The sequence below is a fragment of the Aulonocara stuartgranti genome, assembly GCF_965226115.1.
Source record: "Aulonocara stuartgranti genome assembly, chromosome: 7".
Classification (NCBI taxonomy): Eukaryota; Metazoa; Chordata; class Actinopteri; order Cichliformes; family Cichlidae; genus Aulonocara; species Aulonocara stuartgranti.
Genome location: NC_138945.1, coordinates 27,231,083 through 27,257,386, shown reverse-complemented (window position 1 = coordinate 27,257,386; position 26,304 = coordinate 27,231,083). Strand labels below are relative to the sequence as shown.

The window sequence follows — 26,304 nt, the reverse complement described above, 5'->3', positions numbered from 1 at the left end:
CGGATCAGTCGTCCTGTCCCCTTGGCAGAAAAACAGCCCCATAGCATGATGTTTCCACCCCCATGCTTCACAGTAGGTATGGTGTTCTTGGGATGCAACTCAGTATTCTTCTTCCTCCAAACACGACGAGTTGAGTTTATACCAAAAAGTTCTACTTTGGTTTCATCTGACCACATGACATTCTCCCAATCCTCTGCTGTATCATCCATGTGCTCTCTGGCAAACTTCAGACGGGCCTGGACATGCACTGGCTTCAGCAGCGGAACACGTCTGGCACTGCGGGATTTGATTCCCTGCCGTTGTAGTGTGTTACTGATGGTGACCTTTGTTACTTTGGTCCCAGCTCTCTGCAGGTCATTCACCAGGTCCCCCCGTGTGGTTCTGGGATCTTTGCTCACCGTTCTCATGATCATTTTGACCCCACGGGATGAGATCTTGCGTGGAGCCCCAGATCGAGGGAGATTATCAGTGGTCTTGTATGTCTTCCATTTTCTGATGATTGCTCCCACAGTTGATTTTTTCACACCAAGCTACTTACCTATTGTAGATTCACTCTTCCCAGTCTGGTGCAGGTCTACAATACTTTTCCTGGTGTCCTTCGAAAGCTCTTTGGTCTTGGCCATGGCGGAGTTTGGAGTCTGACTGTTTGAGGCTGTGGACAGGTGTCTTTTATACAGATGATGAGTTCAAACAGGTGCCATTCATACAGGTAATGAGTGGGGGACAGAAAAGCTTCTTACAGAAGACGTTACAGGTCTGTGAGAGCCAGAGATTTTCCTTGTTTGAGGTGACCAAATACTTATTTTCCACCCTGATTTACGAATAAATTCTTTACAAATCCTACCATGTGGATTCATGGATTTTTTTTTCACATTCTGTCTCTCACAGCTGAAGTGTACCTCTGGTGCAAATTACTGACCTCTGTCATCATTTTAGGTGGGGGAACTTGCACAATCGGTGGCTGACTAAATACTATTTTGCCCCACTGTGTGTGTATATATATATATATATATATATATATATATATATATATATATATATATATATATATATATATATATATATATATATGATATTCTTTTCTCATTTTGCAATATTGTTGCATTAGAAAACAAAAACCCCCAAACAGTGTTGTATGAGTCACCTGTCAGGATCAAATGCATTCACCACCCCATCTGTAAAAATGAAACATATGTGGTCATTTCCATACTGTGAGACGCTTTTGAAGATTTTTCTAAAGAGGCTGAATCGGATGTTTGCTCAGGATCTCTCAGAAGACCCCAGTTCTGTTTGATCTTCATAAACAAAGCCACTTTAAAGTGGAAATATACAGATGTAATGTTGCATCTGTATTGACAGGAGGTCACTGAAATCCATTCCAGATTTCAAACAGACTTACTGCACTCAACTTGAACAAAATATTGTCAGTGTTTTTTGGAGTATTCAAAATTAATTTAACTAATAAAACTGTGGATTACTGGTTTAACATTTAGTTCACTTGTGCAAAAAATCTGACCATAAAACCAAATCATCTTTAAAGTCACCTGGTAAGGTTTAACTTATATCATTACAATAAAAAAACATTTTTCAACCCACAAGAACATAAAACTAGGTGCGTTTAATCTCCCCACATGCTGGTGTGTCATATGGTTTTTAGTTGCAAAGGTATTTTGCACTGACGTGACATTTTTAGCAACGTGTTAGTTAATCTCTGAGGAGTCATGAACCCCAGACTTCATTCTGATCCTCGCTCCAAGCGAGGTACTAAAACTGTGACTTCTGCTGCAATAAAAAACCATAAAAAGCACACGTTAAGGGCTCTTACACCAGGCATGCCATATGTGATGCTACATTGAGCTGGGGAGGATGATCGAACAGCCTTTGCCAGATAAAAAACAGGTGTGTGCTTAGTCGCACACAGATGATGTTCTTTTAATCTTCATACAGATGCACAGAACAAATGATCAAACACACACATGCGTGCACGCACACACACACACACACACACACGCACACACACACATTCGAAGTTGTTTTCGCTTCTCTCAATGTGTCCTGCCAACAGATTGGACAAATTAGCTTAAGATAAAGATCATTTCCAGTAGATTGTTTATGTACATGATTGACAGTTTCCTGTTAGTCACTAACATCATTAGACAAATGCAGCAATGTTCAGAAATGAGTGAAGTCGAAATGGATCGAAAATAGCACGAGTAACCATGTGTTATAATTTATATTTACAATTCTGGATTCTAAAAAGATGGTGAGAATGATCTCCAAACTATCTTTGGGCAGAATAAACTCAGAGGGACCGGCTTCTTTCTCAACGTAACACTCTGTCTGACACCGCTGCTTCTTTTCTGTCTTTACTTTTCTGGACTGAATTTGTTGTCTCACCCTTCATCCTATCTTCCATCCTCTCTGCTTCCTTTTTCTCCTTCAGTCCAGTTCTGGAACTTGCAGAAACGACTCTATCCACTAGGAGGCGCTTTAACCGATATTGGTAAAGTTGGTTTATTTACACACAGCTATGCAAAAACACAGCAGATTATTAGTGTACCAAGGGGAAATGTATGCACATGCAGCCACATATCTGATTATCATCATTCACTGCTAAATGATTTAAACGGATTTAAATCGCACGAGTCAACGCTGTCAATTACATTCGGTGAGCTTGACTCCGTGAGCTTAATGTCTTGCACTGTTGAAACCAATTATCATGCAAGACACTTTTCTCTCTCTCCAGCCGGTTCTATTTGTATGCAAACAGCAAGCGACAGAAATCGGGCCCCGGGGTCGTTCCTCGCGTCAATAAACCATTTCGTATTTACTCAGACGTCTGAAAACATCAACATGTGTTCACTGCCCCCGTGTGAACCAGGGGTTTCGAGCCAGAGCGCACAGATCGGCCTCGAGACGCAGATATAAACCTCAAGGCCTTACTTAGGAAATTCAGTCAAAAACTGCTAAAACATTAGAAAATGTAAAGCTGTGTTGGATCTAATGATAATACGACCTAATAAATATATAAAAATAGGTTACAAATACATTTTCTGCGTGGACCCTGAATAGTAAAAATGTCATATTGGTAGTCCTTATTTATTCAGGGCGAGGTGACTGACCTTTTCTCAGCTGCTGCATGTCTCTGCTGGCCTTTCATGAAAAGGTGAAGCTCTGCGGTTTCCTTGTCTGTCCCAGATGTAAGCCAGTGTTATGGCAGGTTTTCTCATGCGAATGCCTCCTGTTTGTAAGGCATTAAGGACTAGAACATGATAATCTATCCACGGGATCTCGAGCGGCACCCAAAAAAACAATGCCTTTGGGGCCTGCTTCTCTAGGGCGACAAAAAGAGACCTCATCAGTCTAACGATAATTGAAATCAGGGATAAATGCTGTAATCAGTGTAGCTTTTGTTAATCACACATATCGGTGATAAATTGCTCTTGATTTAAGTCTGGTAAAGGTATGCACACTGAATTCATTGACATATGAATTGTGATCGACGAGGTGACGTTTAATCAGATTACTGTATGTGAGTGTGAGAGAGAAAGCGAGAGAGAGAGAGAGAGAAAGGAAAGGGTGGACTGCAGCAGGGTGGTGGCGGTGGGGTTTATGCAGACAACCTGGGGGAGGGGGTGGGGTGGTAGGTGCTCATTCACACACGTCAGAGAGAGAGAAAGAGAGACGCAGAAACAAACAGTGCACGTCTCCGTGGATAGACGGAGCAGTGTGCGCAAAAGTTTGGGGTTTTTAAATATCTATCTGGCAAGTGCAGCTTCGTGCACCACGCTCACATTCACCGAACCAGACATCAGGAAAACAGAGGTCAAAACGTAATCCCGAGTTTTATTCTGATGTTTAGCTTCAGGTGCTGGCACGGCGTGGACCTGTTGCTTCAACTTTTGCAGGCAACTTTTGGATAAACTCGCGCAGTTTTTCTTGCCAGAAGGGAGTACAGAGAGGGGAGTGTGTGTCTGTTGGAGGGGGATCCAACATGACCAGCAGTGAGAGGATGATGTGACCCTGTGTAGACTCCTATGACCGCCTCTCTCTCTCTCTCAGACACACGTGAAGCGGCAGCGTCGAGTCCAGGAGGCTGAAGTCAACATGATTCTGTCCGGCGGTTTATCGGATACTTGTCATCTCATTTTACGTGACCGCACGGAGCCCAAGCTGTGGAAATAGGACTTGGTCCATGCTTTTTTGGTATAGTTGCTGCAAACACCTTGTGGTAGAGTAAACACAGGCCACCGTGCACGGTTTGGAGACAGCTACGATGCGGGGCACTTTGGGCGCATTCATTCAGTCCTGCCTCATACTGTTGGTCCGAGCAGACCAGTGGAGGCTGAAGGACTCCGCCAGCTGCGAGCTGAACAGGAAAGTAAGTTGTATGAAGAGAGTGTATGAGTGATCACACTGTTTCAGTTTGCAACAGTGTTGCTTTTTGTGTCTTTTCATTTGCTTTTAATTTTGCACTTTTTGCATAACAGATAAAATAGTTGATCTCAGACTGGACCTGTCTTGGATTTAGTTTTTTTTTTTACTTAAACCCTCCGAGGGTTTTATAACTTGTAAAATCAGCCCAGTTTGTTTTTTGTGCAACTACTCACTTATCGTCATTATTTGTTTAATTAATAAATTGATGATCTGATCTTTGAAATCTGAAAAAAAGCTTCCAAATCTCTAATGTAGCTTTAACTTGAAAACTAACAATCTTACAAAGAAGTGGATTGCCTACAATTTTCTGTCAGCTAATCAATGAACTATTTCTTTTAACACTCCTTTTGTGTATTGGGATTGTGTTATTTGTAGATCTTTATCTAATCTACAAAAAGATGTGTGCATTCATAAAAATAACCTTTCAGTCTCTTTGCGAGTAGTCTTCTTGTAACACCGTTCATCATACCCCAGAGTAACTCAGACCAATTTGAGGTCAGATCCAGCAGCAACAGGAAGGAAAACATTCAGGGCAACAGCCTGTAGTCTGACAGTCACTGACATGTGTATTGTTCATTTGACACTTGGGCTCTAAGTGGCCTGTTAATAAGTCATTATCAGCATGTTAGTGGTCTGTCTAATAAACAGCCACTCACAGACAAAGAGGCAGTTGGTGTCAGACAGGCTGTAATGTAAACATAATGGAAAGACTGTAAATTTGCCCCTTTGTTTCTTTCTCGCTTGTTTTCCTATGTTTTTTTCTTTTCTTAGAGTTGCTATTGTTTAGATGCTACGTGCTTGGGTGATAATTTGATTACTTGAGCAACTCACAATTAGAATTAATTAGACAATCAGGACTCTCCTACATTAAGGATTTCTATATTTCATGAGATTGTGGTTTAGGACTATCGAACAAACATAAAAAGTAAAATATTTAGCACGTTATTATGAACCACTCAGTTTATGTTTGTTTGTGGTTACTGTGTGGAGTTTACGTGTTCTCCACATGTCTGTCTACACTGGCCTCCTCCTGCACTCCAAACACATACATGGGATTTAGTTAATTGATGATTCTAAATTGTGAATGTTTGTCTGTCTCCGTGTGTGATTAGCGACGTGTTCAGGATCTATCTTGCCTCTCGCCCTATCACACTAGGGATAGGCTGCAGACCTTCTGTGACCCTGAATTGGATAAGTGGAAGAGGGCCCATGAACGGGTCTGTCTATCTTGATTGTAGCTTTGCTAATATTTTTTTCTTGTACCCACAGCAAACTGACCTAAACTCCTTCCTGTGGATGATCAAACGGGACCCTCCTTCATATTTCTACGGTACAATCCATGTTCCCTACACACGTGTTTGGGACTTTATCCCAGAAAATTCCAAGCAGGCCTTCCAGGAGAGCAATATTGTCTACTTTGAGTTGGACCTAACAGACCCTTACACCATCTCAGCTCTGACCAGCTGTCAGCTGCTTCCTCAAGGTGAGAACCTGCAGGACGTATTACCCAGAGACATTTACAGGAGGCTTAAAAGACACCTTGAGTATGTAAAGCTCATGATGCCTTCTTGGATGACCCCGGATCAGAGAGGGAAGGGACTCTACGCAGACTACCTCTTCAATGCCATCGCTGGGAACTGGGAGAGGAAGCGACCCGTTTGGGTGATGCTGATGGTGAACTCGTTAACCGAGGCAGACATTAAGACGAGAGGGGTGCCGGTGCTGGACCTGTATCTGGCCCAAGAGGCGGAGAGGATGAGGAAGAGAACAGGAGCTGTCGAGAAGGTGGAGGAACAGTGCCATCCACTCAATGGGCTCAACTTCTCCCAGGTTAGTTAGAGAGATGTACTTCTTCATACCGTCTCATCTTTGCTTGTGTGAAAGTGTCAATATTGCAAAAATAACAGAAACACAGTGGTACAGCTGTAATCCTACAGCAGAGACTGTTTCAGATAAATTACACATGATGAGGAGAGTGAGGTGGACACATTGAAGCAATGCTATTTCCCAAACCTACAGTTACAATTTACACAAGCATAAAAAGGTCGCTGGGCTATAATTATCTCCATAGTCAACATTTAATGTGTAGCAGCACATAAGTTTCTAATAACTTCCACAGAGGAGTGATCAACTGATTGGACTTTTAAGATAAACATTATTTTAAGATGTGTGCTTTATCTGAACGCGATTATGTCTTTTCGAGTCTGAACAACATCCATCTCATGCTGATGATGCCAAATGATGTGATGTTACATGAAGCAGCTGGTGGGTTCAGGCTTCAGCCTTCATGCATCAGGCTTGCTTGTTTCAATAAACATCAACCTCCCCCCCCAACACTCTCATATATTGTAAAATACATCAGCATAAGACACTAGTATGTGTAATATAAATGATTGAGACTGTCCCTTTCCCTCTTTTCCCATAGCTTATGTGGAGAAAGGTGTGGTGTGAGTAATCAGCTGTATAAACATCCAAGCGCTTGTTTTTTACATCCTTTTGTTATTAAGAAAAAATGGATTCTAATAACTCAAGTCTGAAATCATCAGAAAAAAGGGAACCTTGTTCCTCAAACCTCTCTCACAGCCTTTCTGTTTATCTGTCTGTGCCCCTCGGTGACCCTTTCAGCATTACAAACATGTCTCAAAGACAGCAGCCACTATGAAATCATGTCGCATATTACTGTGGAATTTCTGCCAATGCTGGCCGGGAGTTAGAGGGATTACACCATTTAGCCTAACACCCAGAAGCTTAAATTGTTGTTATTTTAAAGGACGCCCTGTTGGCCACCATAAGTCTCAACTCAAACCACCCAACACCACTTATATAAGCATTCTCTAGAGATGGAAACAAGGGTTTTAATAATCTCACAGCACATATAATCAGTCATATGTAAAATGAATTATGCTTTTTTACTTGTTGGTGTAGGCAGTTTAATAGAAATCTTTTTTCCCCATGGCAGTGCTTACATCTTAATAAACACATGGCGTGTGAGTGATAGATGACAGTTACTGTGAAAGCATTTTTTCCCTCTCACTGAGGTAAGATGATTAGCTTGTGCTCTAAACATCTAAGACTGATTTAAGAATGGCTTTGAATAACTGTGAGTGTTTTTGATTAGAGTCCTCTAATAAATAAGAACTACAGGAGTATCAGCTAATTGCTAACCCCTTTCTAGAAAGCATGCTTTTTTCGTAATTAGACAAAATATCCAATGGCCAGTGGATATATTAATATAGTTTCGATATTTCCAGGAAATCTGCAATAATGATATTTATGACACTTTAGAAAAAATATGTTTTATTTGTTATTGCAGCTTGCAGCCAGTGACATTGATTTCTGCTACCAAAATTTCCATTTTCAATTCGTTGTTGTCACTGATTACAAGCTATGTAATTTGAAGTGAGAACCTACTGCTACAAGCTCCCAGCAGCTTTAGCTGAACTCTAAAAAGTCTGTCAGCGTAGCAACTAATAGTTCCCACTGCACACAGCAGGCAAGAATAAACAGCCAAACTTAACTCAACTGTTCCGCATAGACGAGACACAGTTATTTACAATATCTTAACTCAGGCACTACAATAATTAAACTTCTGGGCGCACACATCAGGCACAAACACAGGTGAGCCAATCCATTATAAAAACATTAAAGAGGATTCAGGTATTGCAGCTGTTTAGTCTCTAAAGATACAGCAGTCGGGACATACAACAGGCCTGTTTGCACACTGCTGACTAGAACCTATCAGATTTAGCATATAATACTCGCCCCAAAGCCAGATTTGCACAGCATACAATATGGTCAAATGCCCTTCTGCAGCAAATGTAGGACTGTAAAATCACTGCCTAATAACAATATTAAACTGCAGCAGCTTATAATAGGCCAAAGGGTTACTTTCATCTGCGTGCACAAATATAATACTCCAAAGGTGCTCCGAGGTTTAGGCAATGAATTTCTTCACGAGTTCTACAGAAGAAATTGTCCCAAGTTTTCAAAATGTCTTTGAAGGCATTCATCAGCAACAGGTCTGTGACTTTCATCTGTAATGCATTGAACAGTAACCATGGCGTCACTGGAGAATAATCACTCTGGTGAGGCCAACAGGAACAGTTCTGAGAGTCATCAGGGGGATGATGCTCTATAATATGCTGGTCTTTTGCTGTGCTCTTTTATAAGCTAGCTGATAACAAAACAAGTGTTTTGATATTACTGTCATTTAAAAAAATGCACCATGTTTTAACTATTAGTGGCTACTATGTAAAGTCATTTGACCATGATAGCTGGTGATGTTTAAAGAAAAGAAAAAAACATCATTACTTGGCATTTTTAATATATTACAACTTCCTATCACACATTTCTTAGACAGCTGATAACAGGAACACTCTTGCCACTATAAAGGTTTTTAACACATTTACCTAGGTTTTTTTGGCACTTGGCAGGGGGTGCTGCAGCACCCCTACTTACCACGACCTTGAACAACAGCAAAACTGAGAGGAGCCCAATTCAGAACAAAGTTGAGCCCATTATAATGTAGCAGTTGTGACAAAGCATTATATAAAGTGATGTAACATAAAACAAATGTAAGCATAAAACTAGAAACATAACTGCTTAACACTTTTGTTTAACAGCAATTAAAATAACGGAATCTTCAAACCCTTCAGGAGCTATGTAATATTTTTATGTAATAAAGTAGTAATAAAGCAGAAATTCAAAAATATTTTCTAACCTGTAATTTTGTGTCTTGTTTCAAATATTTTTTATTGAGAGCAAGTATCATGATTGTAGTTTTTACAAATTGACATAACATAGCTTATGCTCCTTTTTTTCTCTAAACTAACAAGGCAAATAATTAAACAACACCAACAACAACAAACAAAAAAAAAACAAAAAAAAAACAAACAAAAAAAAAAACAAAAAACCCCGCAGTCACCCATAAGGGGTCCCAATACCCCGGCTGTCGGCAAAAGGGAAGAGAAACAAGTAAACAAAGTTTTATATTTTCCCAAGGTATATAAGTAAAGGGTGCCAGATTAATTCAAAATCTTTTACATTGTCATTCATACTATATCTTATTTTTTCAAGGTGAAGAGTGTTTATAAGTTCAGTAAGCCACATTTTTAATACAGGAGTCTCATTGCCTTTCCAAAGCTGCAGGATCAATTTCTTTGCAATAATCAAAGCATATGCCATAAACCTTTTTTGAGAGTGTTGTAAATTTTGTGTTTCGTTGGAAATCCCAAAGATGATTACTGTCGGATTTGGTTCAATCTTACTTTTAAAAATATTAGACATATAAGTAAAAATATCATACCAAAAACCCTGAAGCCTTGGACATAGTGCAAAACAATGTAACAGATTTCCATAGTGTATCTTGCATTTTTCACAGAGGGGGGAACACTCTGGATACATTTTGTGAAGTTTTTCCCTTGAATAGTGTAGTCTATGTATAATTTTGTACTGAATTAAACAGTGACGGGAATTAATAAAAGGCGTATTTATGTTGTGTAAGGCCTCCTGCCAGAAATCTTCTGATAGGAGAGTCCCAAAATCTTTTTCCCACTCCTCTTTGATTGAAGTAGTTGAAGGTATACTCATCTCCTGTATTGAATTATAAAATAATGAAATTCTCTGTTCAAACCCCCTTCCATCACTAAGACATCTGTCCAAAGGATCGGACGATATGTTTTCAAATTGTGGCAGGTATGTACGGATATAGTCTCTTAATTGAAGATATCTAAAAAAATGACTGTGAGGCAATCCAAATCTATCTTTTAAATGTTGGAATGACATAAAAGTATCATTTAGGTATAAATCTTTTAATTTACAAATTCCCAATTCCTGCCATATATTGAAAGCTCCGTCTACACATGATGGAAGGAAAGAGGGGTTAGCTGTAATAGATGTACACATTGATAGTTTTTTCAATTTGAAGTGCTTAATTATTTGTCTCCAAATTTGTACGGTATTATAAATCACTGGATTCGAATTGTAATATGAGTTTGTCAAAAGAATAGGAGAGAGTAGTATTCCACCAACACAGTAAGGAAGGCAATCCTCCCGCTCCATCTGTAAGCCGTTAGGGAGTATTGCTGTGTCATCCAATAGAAGGGAAATTATTCTTAAATTTGATGCCCAGTAGTAGTACATAAAGTTAGGTAATGTAAGTCCACCAAGGGATCTATGTTTGCATAGGTGGTCTTTTTTTATTCTATGTGTTTTGTAATTCCATATAAATGGCATAATGATGGCATCCATCTTTTTAAAAAAAGATTTGGGCAAGAAAATTGGGATGTTTTGAACCAGATACAAATACTGCGGGAGGAATACCATTCTTATTGAATTCACTCTCCCTATTAAAGAAATAGGAAGTGTCCTCCAGTACTGAATGTTATTTTTAAGTTTCTCCAGTAAGGGAAGAAAATTCTCTTTCATTAGGGAGCTGTATTTTTTTGGTATTGTAATGCCCAAGTAAGTAATTTTTTCATAGGATATTTTAAATGGGAGAGATGTAAGCCATTGTTTATTCTCTAATTTAATGGGCAGTATTTCGCTTTTTCCCCAGTTAATCTTGTAGCCTGCGAAAGTACTGAATTTATCAATCACGGAGAGAATTGCTGTAATTTTGTGTCTTGGGTTGATCATTTTAACTAGTTGGCTAAATCCCACCTTTTCCATCATGTAACAGCATCAGTAATTTCCATCCACCATTTCCTTTTTCTGTCTACTGAGCATGACTAGCAAGTGTTCCAGGGATGCTAGTTGAGTCATTTACTTTATTTACTGTTGGATTGTGTTGGGAGTGGTGAAGCAAGTTTGCCCTTTCCACCTTTAGCAGGATTAGTTTGTTGGAGGTTGCTGAAGTAGCTCCCTATTTAGGTACTACATTACCATCAGAGGCTAGCATTCTGTTATGGCGATATACTGATATTACGGCAGGCTCTGTATCCAATGACCACTGGTATTGGCCCATGTTGGTCTTGTTGACTGATGTCAGAGTATAACTAGCATAACCGGCTATTGTTATCTGTTTCGTCACATCAGTTTTATAAAATGTTTGAAGGGACTGAAAACCTAAACAACTTCATATGTTCTATGATGATTTCTGTGTTGCCCTGGCACAATAATGAAACAAATAACTAACACAAGATAAAGAAAACAGAAGGACATTTTGGTAACAACTAGTTGTCTGAAGTTTGCACTGCTTGTACTGCTCAAATGGTGATTTGGTGTATGCACCTGACATTATCACCAACATTTGCAAAGAAGTTTAAATGCCCAGAATCATTTACGGGAGGTGGCATATCTCCTAATTCATTTCCCGAATCAAAGTTGGCCTGTTATGAAAGACATTGATACTTTGCTTATTTTGTTGTATAGACATGGTTGTTAGACATTATTAATATCAGAGAAAGGTTGCGGGTGGCTGAAATTGGGTTTGTCAACAGACCTGTAAAGTGATTAAACCTTCCATCATCGCAGCTTCCATTTAATTAGGTCCACAAAACCTCCAGAAGGCTCAACAATGGATTGTAGTGTCCTGAAAACAACCCCTGTCCTGATCCTATCAAAACAACACACAGCTTGGCACTCCGTAATTTCCACACTCAGTTTCAGTCTAATCACCAGCAGCTCGACTGACGCCTTCACCCCGCTGGCTTAAAGCAGCCTGCTTTATACCTTTTTTCACAGTTCTGCCTTGTAGTTGAAAAGGGCAATTCCATTTAAAGCCTTTTAGCTCAACTCAACTGTAAGATGTCCAGATAGAGTGTGATGAGTGAGATACACGCTTGGTGAAACAATACTGCCGCCTCAGCCACCAGTCTTGACAGAGATGTTTAATCAGGCTGCAAATAGAGAAGCACATTTATGGTTTGTAATAGTCTCTGTAATGTTTTCACTGGCTATTTGGCTCTGGCATGGAAAATAAAAATATTTAATGTACTGAAACAGTGAAAAGTTCTCTCCTCGTGCCTTTGTTAAGGACAAACCAGCATGTAGGCCTGTTCACTTCCAACAACTCAGATGAGTATGCATTTGAAGTAAAATTGATTTTCAAAGCCACAGTTGATGTAGACATTCTCTTCTTTTGTGAAAAATCAACACAAAACCTTTCCACAGCTGATTGGATGACTGCACCACTAGCTTTATTTCTGACTTTCGCACTGGAAAATCATGGTTGCCCTTCAGGAATTTTACCAAAACCTTGAAGAAGTTTAAGACAAATAGGTTTTGCAATCATGTATAATTGGACATCCAAAGTACATCTTTTAATGGGTTTTGAAGGCTTGGTATTTGTTCTAAGAAATGAAAGAAAAAGAAGGAAAGAATTACACAATCATCTCACTGTCATTTAGTTTTCATAATCTCAACTCTTTCCATAATCAGCTAATGAGCCAGCTTCCTGCCTTCTCTGAATATATCCAAACAGATAAATTCACAGAGGGGAATGCAAATGACATAATGCAGTCATTTACATATAAAGATAATGCTGTACATTTTGAACAAATCTTTCCCTGAAAGGTTTCTGTGGTTTTGTACTTGAGACATTCACAAAGAGATAAAGTAATTGCATCAAGCAAGGAAATTTGAGTTCTAAAGTATATGAATTTTGAAAAAGTTTAGATGTTGAACTACTGCATGCAGCAGGAATGCTTCTTGGACCGATGGCTTAGGAAATTTAGAAAAATTACTGGATTCATGGATCTTAAAGGCAGGCAATTTGTTGATACCCTAGAATATTGGTACCCGGTGCAACTTTTTTACATAAAAAAGACAAGATGCGGCTTTTTTTTGCTTGTCAATATAAATTAAGCACATTTAGGTCATTATTTTCATGCCACAACTTATTATGCTTTCTTTTGTCGCATCTCTAATCTGGCTAAGCATGACTGCTCTTATTCTTGCGTGGTGCCCCTAGTCTTTTGAAGAGCGAGCTCAGCCTTGCCCATTACACTAAGTGAGCTTGTTGAGGACAACAATAGCTGCATGAAGGCTGGCTTTCTCTGTCACTGATGCTGGATACCCACAAGACATTCCACACCTCAGTGGAGCGGACCTGCTAATGAAAGTGTTGTTTCTTTGCTTCCATCATTGGGTGTAATGGTGCATGGAGAGGTGATGAATGCGGGTCTCAGTGTACGTCTAGGAGAACAGAGAAAGAATTTTTTGAGCCCATTTGGTTCATTCATGACCAGGAGAACAGAGAGAGCTGAGATGCAGACTGAGATCAGTAGAAGAGCCATTAGGGAAGGAAGGCGTGACTCCATCTTCATTAAAGGTATCATGACGTTACCTCTGTTTGACAACCTTGAAACTCCATTTGTGGTATTTTCTTTTCACAAGAACTGACGAGCCACTGAGCTCTGGATGTGCAAGGTTTCATAAGTCGAGGCCTCATGATATCTGAACAAAACCCACATTTATAACATCACAGACTCAGAATGAAGCTGTTTTCTCTTTCGATGGAGCAGTTCAGTTCTCATTAGACTTTCAGTTCGCCTCTCTTCCCTCTTTTTAGGCTCGTCTTTTTTGCCTGAGGAGAAGCATAAGATATTAGAGAGATATTTTACTAAGGAAAGCCAAACACAACTTCTGCCTGATGTGAAATTCAACACGGACAAGGCTCAATAGCACTAGTGATTTTAACCTAATTATCATATCTTCCTGCATGTCTGTAATCCAAGCTGTTTTCACACATGCACATCAGCCCTGAACTTTTTGAGCCATCACCCTGTGGAGGTGCACACGAAAAGCAAATGTAGATCGGATATGAGGCCGTCTTTAACCTGCTGTCTCCTTACAAAGTTTCTGTGCTGTTCAATCGAGTCCACTTGAGAATAGCACAGGTCACTGTCAGGTGAGTTCACAGTGAGCGAGTTGGTGTCAAGTGTCCTGCCTCCTGCATACTTTAACCCGGCTGTGCCCTCACCTAAGAAAAAAAACCAGAGTATGTCTTGTAGTGAGAATGTAACCGTTTCAGACCATTGACAGCAGTGTGCTACATTTGAGAAAGTGCAACTTTAGACAGTGTCCCAACCTGATTCACCCAAGAATATCTGAGGTTCACGTGTGAAAATGAATTGCAACTGTTTCTGGCCTCAAATTCAAAAAGGCTTCTTACTGCACTAACGTACCCATTGCATCCTCTTTTTTTTTTAAATCTCTACAAAACTGTTTGAACTTTAAATACAATTCTACATTTATGTAAGAGCATCAAAAGGAGATATGGTAACAGAAGTGTGCTGTTACAGGAACATAATACTAAAGAACAACTACATGAACAAAAAAAGTATTAATGCCCATGGGAGGAGCTTGCCTGTCAAAACCGAATCTATTGTAAGCAATAAACAATATAAATGTTAATTGTTTTGGTAATTTCTCAGCTTTCAGTGTGCTGCTCTGCACAAGACTTTGTCACTTATGCATGAAGCCACACTTCCTCCATGGTTCAGATTAACTGCACAGATATGAGCGCATTCGTAACAGTTTGTCTAACTCTCAACCGGAAAGCAAAGAAATGTATTTCTCAGGGATTTACTGACTAGCATATTCTAGGCCACTAATGATTCAAATGTTCCATCCATCCATTCGCTTCCGCTTATCCTTTTCAGGGTCGCGGGGGGTGCTGGAGCCTATCCCAGCTGTCATAGGGCGAGAGGCAGGGTACACCCTGGACAGGTCGCCAGTTTGTCGCAGGGCCAACACACAGGGACAGACAACCATTCGCACTCACATTCACTCGCACATTCACACCTAGTGGCAATTTGGATTATCCAATTAACCTATCCCCTCAAGCTGCATGTCTTTGGACGGTGGGAGGAAGCCGGAGTACCCGGAGGGAACCCACGCAAACACGGGGAGAACATGCAAACTCCACACAGAAAGACCCTGGACTGATGTTGGAATTGAACTCAGGACCTTCTTGCTGTGCGGCAACAGTGCTAACCACCGTGCCACCGTGCTACCAAATTAAAATGGTTTTATTTGAAAAGGAACCATGCATTGTACCAGAATTAGCTTAAGGCTGGCAACTTAAGTTAACTATTTTTATGTAGCCTGGCATCCAGGCTGTTTAGTAGCTTCTACTATGGGACGAGACCTGCCTATGAGTTTTTGTTCAAACATGTTGTGGGGTAAGATTATAGATAAATCTTTTTTTAATTAGATAAATTAAGTTAAAATAATTTAGCTCTTTATCAAAATGCAAAATTCAAAACTATTGCTACACTGCAGGTAATTGTTGGTCACGGAATCAGTGAATCATCATCACTGCGGGCAGGGCAGTGGTATTGGTTTTGGCTGGGAAAACAAAAATTCTTTCGTTTGAGAAACAGAGAACATATGGAGTCATAATGACAGTATTACACAGTAATACACAGGAGCAAATCTGATTAGAGCTCATTTGTCCAACTGAAAAGTCATAGCAGTGAGCATGTGACGAGAAAAATGTCTGTGTGTGCTCTTATGGCTGCAGTCAAAATAAAGGGAAAAGAACAGCATTTTAACATTTTAACCTGCACTTGAATTTATTAGGCTCATTACGGTACTCTTGAAGTCGAAGTTAAATGCTCTGCCAAATAATTGTCTTGGCTTAAAGAATATTAATTTGTTATTTTGGAGAAATGATGAATCGTGCATATTTTTAAAATAACTTGCTAAAACGGTTTTGGCAACGAAACATCACTGTTTGAAATATTAAAGGCAAACATGCAGTGCAATTTTCAAAAAGCCAACAAAGCAGATATGGACTGAGCGCAGGAGGACACGATCTAGTGAAAAACATTTATTTACATGCAACCTGTTGCCCAGGTGTTGCAGTGCAGCTGCATGATCTCATTCATATTGCAGAAAGTCATTTGTATTCTTATGCCCAGCATTAACTCGAGCATTTCGTCTCTAAATTGTTTATAAAATAATTTATTATCTTGCTTCACTCTACTTTGATCACAGGGAGTAAACTGCACATGTTTAATTACAGCTTGGGGCGTGTTTGTCCAGTGTATATTTTTTCATATAATTGCTTGTATCCGTTTATTATTGCTTGCATGTGCACGTGAATATTTACATGCACATGTGCACTTCTGTGCTTGTTTGCAGGAGTTGGATATGAATGATGGTTTGTATCTGTGTGTATGCGTAAGTGCATGTTTATGTGCATATACAGCTCTATGGTTGAACTTTGAACATGCCCTTACAGCTTCTTTCCTCGGTTTCATGTCAAATGGCGGTGCTTGATTTCCTCCCCACTGTTGACCAAACAGTCCCGTATTAGATGTCTGGCATTTCCTCAGACATTATCTGTCAATCTGTCTCGATACATGACACCAGAGACAAAGAAGCGGCAACTGTTACTCCCAAATCACTTTACAGATAGAAACTGAAGCCTGGCAACAAGTCAGAAAAGAATACAAATCAAAAATCAGCAGTCTGTATCGACTCTTGATATGTAGTTTGTATTGGCTGCTTTCATTTTAACAGCAAAAAAAGAAAAAAAAAGAAAAGAATAAAACACCAGAGATTTTGTTTTTCTCCTGGTGGTTGAGGAGTTGAATGTGGTGCCATTCGCTTTGGTGATTGCAAATATTCATGTTCATATTACAGCGCTCCCTTCTTCGCTTTAAAGTTTACACGTGTAACGTCTCAAATATTTGAGGAGATATTAGAGAGAATTTCTTTTATTTCTCTTGTTGTCAGGATATTCTTTGTGTGATCACTGCACACCTTTTTAAAAGAATCATTAGAAAACCGGCGTCATACCGAGCTAGAAAAACGTTACAAATTCCATTTTCCTGTCCTGTGTAAGTCCACCCATTTGCATAGTTTTATTTTTTGAGTATATTTGCTTCAAAGTGGATGAGATTCAGCTGGATGGTGCCAACTGCGTGCCAAGAAAAAGAGCTTTGATTCCTGAAAGTATATACAGTAATACACTCCCGCCGAGCGGAGTTTGACTTTTTGAGACTGCCGCAGGCTTTTCCTGGTTGTGTAACACAAGCTTCTGCTGCTCAGTTAGGGATTTAATAGCTTGTCTTTCTGACTTAACGCTAAGTCATGAAAGTTTCTGCAGGTTCCAGACAACATTACACTGCATTCATACATGGATGCTCCAAATTAAAACATAACACTTACACTCAAAGCTTTAGAAAACATAAGCTCTTAAAGAAAACATGTAAAACTGCACATAATAGCTGCCACTTATGTCAAATAAATGCAAGTCACTAATCCTGATCCAGGGTAACACAAGTTAAACACACTTCATTAGAAATAATTCATCGCTGACCTGATCTTTTTCAAGGATTAATGTATAATAACTGAATTGGGACATGTAAAAATAACTCAGATGAACAGAAAGATATCTCTGAAACTGCTTATTTTAATAGGCAGTTTTCCATCCACTGTTCCAACATCTGATTATGAAACCTTACTGAAAGTAAACAGCTCACAAAGAAACATGGATTTTGTTGTTTCACAGTGAACCGCCGCCTTCATTTAAGTAAGAAAAGCTCAGCATCTGCAAATGAACTTAACCCTCACATACTAAGGCCTTCGCTTAACTAAAGCTAATGTAGGTTACATGTAAGAGCTGCGGGAGTCGTTACGACACTAATTTCAATTTGTTTGGTGCCCATCAATCCCTCTATTGTAGTGTAAGTTAACATTTTTGCGGGCTGTATGTGGTTGAGGCCCCGGGTTTGTTGTTTATACTAAGTCGTGACCAATTAGCATTAAATTAGCATGTGACTGATGAAAAGTAAGAAATCCCATACATGCTTGTTTTAGTGTAATTTATTTCTGTGTGTTGCAAAAGAGATACAAGCTAAGTAAAAACAGTTTAGAAGTAAAAGTGTCATGATAAAGGATTTGTTAAAAAAAAATAAAAGGTTGCTTCTCATGGTTCAGTCTTGACTCTGGTAAATTTTATCCTGTTTGTTTTCCCATGACTGATGAAGCCATTGATCAGGATTACTTGATAGCTAAATTGCTGTAATATCGCTAATGGCTCAGTCACACTAGAGTAAAAGTCCACAACTGCCTTGCGACTAGGAAAAATCAGTGCCTCAGTGTCCGAGGCAAGCGTGCGGGTATAACTCCCTCAAACGTTAGTCAACCAAGGTGATTGTGCGAGGTAACGTGTCTCCAAACAGTCACGGTGCGACTGTGACTGCAGACAGATTGGCAAAGATTTGCTAGCAATTTTGGAAAAGTGACAATTCGTGAACAAAGAAATATTGCAAACACACTGCAGTTGATCTAAGTCAGTCTTCATTGGTTGTATTCTGGTTATTTTACTATATAAAAGCAAGGTTGCTGACCGCCTGAATTTGAATCACATCACTATTTGTGGTGGAAAATCTGGATTTCAGTTTCAAATGTGTGAGGTTCTAAGTAGCCTCTGAATGCAAGTAGTTCATGTGGATTTCTGTGTGTGTAGATGTGCAACAGATTTGCAGTTTTTGCTGGTAGTTAATCGCTGTTTCATCACAAACAAACCCTATTGCCAACCTGACCCATTCAATCGCAAACTTACAGCAGACTAATAACAGACTGGCCCCATCTTAACAATTCTTAATTGCTATCTTGGTGCACCAAAGCTGCTTTGAAGATGGCAACTAAATGCAAGTGGTCACAGACCTGGCCTCTGTCTTCAACAACAAGATTGTGAAATAATTTCCGTTGTGTCCGCGGTCTCTGACCTAGAGAAAACAGTGGAACACCTTTCAAGGAGGTATTATCAAGCTGGATCATCACTGAATGCTGAAAAAAACATGGAGATGCTTTTTAAATTAACCTTTCGCCGTATGACATGATTTCTCATAAATTCTGCCTGGTAAGTTTATGCTTTCTGTGTGCTGCTGAGGTTTGTGGCTGGTCTGGATTAAATCCAGTTACTCCACTGCCTGTCGAAGTGAGCCAAACCTGGCTGGACTTCAGCCGAGTGATACAAGGCCAAAGCTGTCCGCAAGCTCCCACACAGAGGATTAATAGTTTCTGTGTCACCTGGAACTTGTCAAAAGGTTTTTTTTTCTAAAGGACATTTTTTAAAATTAGGAAAATAATATATTTATCATTTTTAATTTGAAGGAATGTCAGATAATTATATTTTCATATGTTTGCTTTGAGGTCAGCTTTCTCATACTTCGAAAAAAGTTGATTAAACATTTGTAGCACGTATTTCCAGTTAAGATTTTTTTTTTTTTGGCTTCGGCTTCAGTCTGTAAAATACAATGATGTTATTGACCATTAAATGAAGCAGGTAAATGATTCTGATAATACTTAATGTGTTTGAATAAACTTTTAAAAGAGATAAATGACCATAAATGCACTTGTGTCCTTCTGGCTCCAGTCCACATTTTTGGGGTTTCGGTGAAGTTTCACAGGTGAGTGCCACACAGCACACTTTGTGAGAGTTCTGCACAGATGTTTTGAACTGTCTCAGTGCTGTTACACACCTCATTCACAGCAGGTCTGTAATGAATAGCTGCCTTGAGCATCCACTAGATTTCTCCCCCCCCCCCAGCTAGGTGATGATTTCTTAAATACATTGCAAAGCTGCTTTTTGACCATTACGTGCCATTACTAACGTGTCACTTGCCAGGCTGTGTTCAGTTTCAGAAAACACAGCTCGACCCACTATTAGATGCTTCTGAGGTATTTTTTGCTGCATGGCAATTTCTCCAAATTAGCTGAAAAAGTGAAATGTTTTGTAAATGACGAATAGCTGTCATGTTGGGAGTGGAGGCCAGGACCTTACACATGCTGCAAATGCAGCGAAATGAGGAAGATGCTTTTGAAATGATCTTTTTGCTGTATTCTGCTGAGAATTCTGGTAATAACTTTATTCATTCATTAATTTAAGATTAGCTACAATGTGTGTATGACGAAGGAACCAGTCATCGTTTAAGGTAGCCTTTGACAATTAGAATCATCTTCATAGTGCTGGTTTTTAAGGTTAGCATGAGCTGGAGAGGCCCAAAAAAGTTACTCTGTAGCTTAGCTTATTATCAGTGTTCCACTGTCAGACTAAAATTGCTCCACAAAACCTTGCCCACATTTTCTCCTCCTTTTATAACTTTGTATTGACAAAAATTGCCATGTGGGTAGCCTTCACATGATTCAGATCTGGCACTTACTTCTTTGTGTGGGCATAATTAAACACTCTAATTTAACTCTTTATAGAATTAGGCATGGTAACCATGGTTGATTAGACAGTTGTGATCACTTACACGAATATCTGACATGAGCTGGCAAAGAGACACCGAGCTACACATGCTCCACAGCTAATCAGGACCTGCAAAGGTAATCAGATAGCCTTTACCTCAGGCAGCAGCACACCACAGACATTGTCAAGCTGTCCAAAGGAGAGGCAGGAAAATTTCTGTCTTTCCTTGGGCTTTTGTTAGGTGCCTTGCATGCAGACCTGGTCTTCTTTCATTGTGAAGCAGTACACCTTATGGTGAAAGCATTTGACAGTAAATAGTGCTGCAGACACTCTGCACATGTCAGGTTAGGACACTATTTAGCTGATTTTTCTAAAAGGAATTAAGCTGCTCACACTCTAAAAAGAAAAGCATTAGACTGTCAAAGTAACTACTAAACATTGCCTCACCTGTCCCTGCCTCATTTTCTTACCCAATTGGAAAATTGATATATATGTGTTTTTGGCTGAGAACAGAGCTAATTGGAGGTTTGAGTGTCACACGGCCTGCACAGTTTCCCTTTACCTGAACGAAAAAAAAAATGGTAAAAGCAATTTTTCCAATTCTGGAAGCCCGTAGTTGATTTCGATAAGATCTTTTCAGAGGAACACTCCTTTTGATAAATCGCTGCTAAGATAACTGACACATATTGGTCTGAATACAACGGCAAATGTGATGGTCTGGTGATTTGACTTGTTTCGTATCTGTAGATGAAGACAGATATGTTGTATAAACTTATGCGGTGTGTGGTTTTTGTGTGCCGTGCATTTTTGTCTGCGTGACGTGCTATATGTGTGTTTGAATCATTTTTTGAAAATAGTCAAATATTTTACATTATTGACATTGCTGCATTCAAATACCAGGCTAAAATAACGTTTAAAAAACCTGCTAAGGTGTACCTAAGCCTTTGTGAACACATACTTTTCCAGCATTTGTGGAATTTCTACTCAGAAGTTGAAGCGTTTTTAGGTTTGGCTTTTGAGGTTTGAGTTTCAGGTGGTTTTGTGACTTCAACAAAACTGTTTGGTAAGGTTTTTAACCTATGTATTTCAATACCATCGATATAACTAATTTTCATGGTCTGTTACTTGCAATACTTTTTCTGCCCCCAAACATCGATTTTGTTTATCTATTTTCAAAGTAATTTAGAAAGCAAAACCTACCAGACTCACTCTGATGCAAACTGCTCAGGTGAGTACTTGTTGCTTTTTATTTTAATTTTGTACTCAGTATCTTTGTTGTTGGGGAAAAAAACAAGCACGCTGTATTTTTTTTTCACATTTGCAGTTTTTCTGAAGTCACACACTTTGAAACTGTTTCTGAGTCTGCAATAATAAAGAAACTTTACAGACATGATGCAAAGTTTGATTCCTCACCATCTAAACTTGTATGCAAACCACTCTTTGACCCTGTGTGAATCTTTCATTGGCTGTTTCTTATTTCACAGTTTCCTCCCCTTATCTAAAACGTGTTGAAGCCTCTTCGCTTGCTGTTTTTACAGTATATTTCATCATTTGTGTTGCTTTGACAGTTGCTATTTTGGTGTCAGTTTGCATATCAGGATGCTTATATTTGTACCATTCACAATAGTTGCAGAGGGACACTTCTCTGAAAACTGAACTCCCAGCACATTTGTGATGTTTGGATGTTTTTCATATTTTGTTGACTGTTCATAAATCTGTGGTTGTGAAGCTGTGGGAAGTGGTAGATGTCTAGACAACAACAACCATCACACTCTCTGATTTTCACTTGGCCTACCTATCTTTTTTTTAACCGTTATTTCTTTTTCTTTCCGTGGAAACACGATTCTCTCTTTCCTCCCGCTGTTTGTCTCAAAAATATTTTCACCCTCTGTTTATCTCCTTTACTTCCTTTGTCTCCTGTACTGATCAGCCTGACAGAACAATAAACAGATTCATTTCTCAGATGGTTTGGATGCAAGGGCCCATTTTCCATTGCATAGACTTATTCTGTAGGTGATTGGGAGGTGTAGCGTTTATACTGCTGATGGCGTTAAAGGTCGATGTTGAGTTTATTGGGATTCCAGTCTCTGTTTTTGTTTAGAATAAGAGAAGTGATGCAAGCTGACTGAAAGTGTTCACATGCATATTACTGTAAATAAGCGTGTGTGCTTGTGCATGTGCCTGGCTTCTTCAGTTTGGTTTGCCCGCGGTGATTTGGTTCTGAGTCTAGGCCAGTGGTAAATAGCACTATGTGGGTTTTTAATTCCTGCTGTGTCTTTATTTCTTGGAGAACTTGGAGAGCAATTTCTTATCCTGCTGTCTGTTGTTGTTTTTTTAAACATCATTTGCCCCCATCATCCTGTGCAGTGAGGAATTTGGTGTATTTCAATTCAATGTCCAAACTTTTTACAGGATTAATATACAGATTCAAAAAAGTACAAAATAATCATCTTAACAAAGCAATTTAGTCAACGCTGTTGGATTAAAGTTTTGGACATGTAGTAGTAGTAGTTTGAGTTTTCCCTTTTCCTCTTCTTCCGTAATTTACATTTCCCATGTAAACCTTTTCACCTTCAGCCTCTTTTTGTCTTCATATGTTTCCATAATTTCTTTGGACTTCTGCATCTTGACTCTTTGCAGTTTCCTGTTTTCACATGTGTGCTGAATAAAGGTTCAATTATCTGTGTAGCATGATGTGGATGACTTAGAATGCATGTGATTGGTCTGTGTTTACTCTGTACATACACTGATAAAGACAAAAAGCTGGTTAAAATAACCTTACTACAAATACGAGAGTAGTTCTGCAGAATATAACAGAATTGTCAACTCGAAAATAACAAACTACGTCCATTCTTTGAATCACTGTGGTTTGGCAGCGATGTAAATGGATAAGCTTTTAATAAATACTCCTCTGGCCTTGCAAGAAACCATCAAGCAGTCTTGATCTATGCATTGTTATCGCCACAGGCTAAGGATGAAATAGCTGCCACCATCACCAAGGGGGCAAAGTTTGTGGAATGAGTGCACTGAGTGGGACTAAAATGCAATTCATGCATCTAAAACTATGTTTTTTATAAACTCGACACTGAGATATTTCCAGATATTGGAAATACTGGAAAGTCTTTTTCTTGCCTGTATCCTTGCTTGGCTGTTTTTTTTTGTCCAGCTGCGATTCCCAGTTTGTCGATGGCCAGCCATTTGTCTACAATGGCATACAACACTCTGCTATTGAAGCAACCTGCTGTACCGAAATATTACAACTTTTTCCCAGATGAAAGAAGATAAAACAATTTATTTCGGCTAATTTTTGCCTGTTTGAGTGTGGAAAATCTTGAATTAATCTACTCTTCTTTCTTTGCCTGTTTGCATGATAACACACATACATTCTCAGATGGTCAGTGTGCGTCTGCAGTAAGTGTTCGCAGCTGTTTTGGCTTGAATCTCGGCATGAAACAGCTTGGCAGTGTTGTTCTTGACTCGTGCTGTCCTGAATTAATAGTGTTCTTTCAGTCAACAGACAGTCGTCGAGATTGATGGCTGTTTTCCTTGTGGCTCGCTGTGTTTTCAAGATCTTTGTGTTGTGTCTTGGTGGACCGAGTCGCCGAGTGGCTCGCTGGTTGCTGTGTGGGCCTGTTTTGTATGTACGTGTGAGAGAAAGGAAGAGTGACAGGCAGGAAGACAGAGGCAGGAAAATTTTGCGAATAGTGGACACTCCTGTTTGGTCACTGTCAGAATGTGTGATGACAGGTGGCAGCATGTGTGTGTGGGAAAGTGTGTGTTTACAGTGCTTCTATGTTGATTAGGAAATTAGCTTTGCACAGAGAAGCCACTGTTGTTATGTTAATTTATATAAAAAGTTAGAAAAGCTGGAGTTACTGAACTTTGACATTTTGGCATTTTTACTTAGACAGTCAATCAGGTATAAGAAGACATTACAGTAAATCAAGGGGCTGATCACAGACTAAGAATGACCCTTGTGTGCAAACGGCGTGTTGTTAGGACTCCTGTACAGCTTGTTCAGGGTATAGCGAAGCAGTATAGCCGGATAGAGCGCGGGGGTTTGAGAAGTTGACATTTCAATCACCACAACCCCCACGATCTGCGCGCGCGTGCACACACACACACACACACACACACACAATGCGCGTGTAGAAACCTCGAGCCATTTGGTTTGAGGCTGATTCCCTGTGACAGCCTAAATATTTGGCTGTGTCGGGCACCAAGGTAAATGCACCCCGCAAGAATGTTTTTACAGGGCGAGAGAAAGGGAGAGAGAGACAGAAGGGAAGCGAGGAGGGCGAGAGATAGGTTTTGGACAGAGATAAATAGAGAAAGAGAGAGAACGCACAGAGAGGAAGAGAAGGAGAAGTGTAGTCACGGTTTCATATGAATGTGGTCTGAGTGCTGGCCGCTGGTTTCTCTGTGATGTACATGGAGCATGTGCTCATTTTTTTATGTGCTGAAGTCTGGAGGCATAACTCTACTCCAAATAATTAATCAATAAGAAATTGTATCGACACACTCTAAGTTTAAACTTCAGCCTCCCAAGAGATCTATGAGGAAACAAAACATGCACATTAACTTATTCATTGAAAACATTTTTAAAAAGCAGACAAAACAAACATATTACTTTACTGATAACAGCTATTAGTGAAATCCTTGCTCATCTTAGATGACTTGGCTTTTATAAACACACTTGTGAAGTAAAAATTGCTTGCTGATGATTTTAGTATTTTAGTGATTTAAAATGAAACTGTGGGCTTAACCTGGCTATTAAAGGAGTTGTTCATGTCAGCATTAACTCACAAGGATCATAAGGATTAGGAAATATAAATGGTATATGAGGATACTTTTTCCCTAAAGAGAGAGAATACGTTTTTGGTCATTATTATTTTCAAAGCTTTGGGCCTGAGGACTTTTTTACTTTCTCCTCTTTCTTTCCTGTACAGGAAATCCTTGCCCAATACTTTCCTTCTTTTGTTGCATTGGAAAATTAATAAATCTTTCTTCAAAGGTCTGCTCTGAGTTCTGCAGAGCGGGCAGTAATCCATGATGATGAAGCATTTAAGCACACACACACACACACAAACATATAGGCACAGACACATACATGTACATATAAACACACTAAGATGAGACCTAATCTTGTACAGGTTATACACACGTACATACACGAAAACATACACACGGAGCGAGGAGGTCATTAGTGACCCGAGGAATGTAAGGGTCAAATCTTAAAAAGATCTGATAGAGGGGATCTATAGGATCAAAGGAGAGAAGGATGGAAAAAGAGGGAGTGAAGGAATATGCAGGATGAAAGAGGAGAAGAAGGGAGGTATGAAACGATGGGAGGATAAATGTGTGAGGGAGAGATGTGTAGGCAAGTCGGAGAAAATATGCTCAGGGGAGTTGGAAGGAGGGAATTGAAAGAAAGAAGCAACAATACGGATAAGTCAAACTGACAGGTGTGCGTATCTGTGTTTAAATGGTGGGTTTTCAGCAAGAAAGTGAAAAGGTTGCGCTGTGGTGAAAGATTTATGTGTGTGCGGTGGGTTTCTGTGCGGTGGGAGTGTCAGTGAATGTCTGCTGAATAAAACACTTTATTTCCACTTTTGCAGCCGCAATAGCCATTAAACAGCCGTTTCTTTACAAACATAAAGACAAAAATCATAAAACTGGCAGTATCTTCACTTTTTTTAACCACAGTCTTATAG

The 26,304-nt window shown here is 39.5% G+C and overlaps 1 protein-coding gene across 1 annotated transcript in view; it reads left to right on the top strand.

Annotated features, from left to right (window-relative positions):
• The first annotated feature begins 3,657 nt into the window (after positions 1-3,657).
• trabd2a (TraB domain containing 2A) overlaps positions 3,658-26,304 on the top strand; it is a 62,030-nt gene continuing 39,383 nt past the window's right edge. Inside the window, exons 1-2 of the mRNA XM_082542415.1 lie at positions 3,658-4,381; positions 5,707-6,267. Of these exons, the coding sequence (XP_082398541.1) occupies positions 4,277-4,381; positions 5,707-6,267 (666 nt within the window). The 5' untranslated portion in view covers positions 3,658-4,276. The remainder of the gene's footprint in view (positions 4,382-5,706; positions 6,268-26,304) is intronic.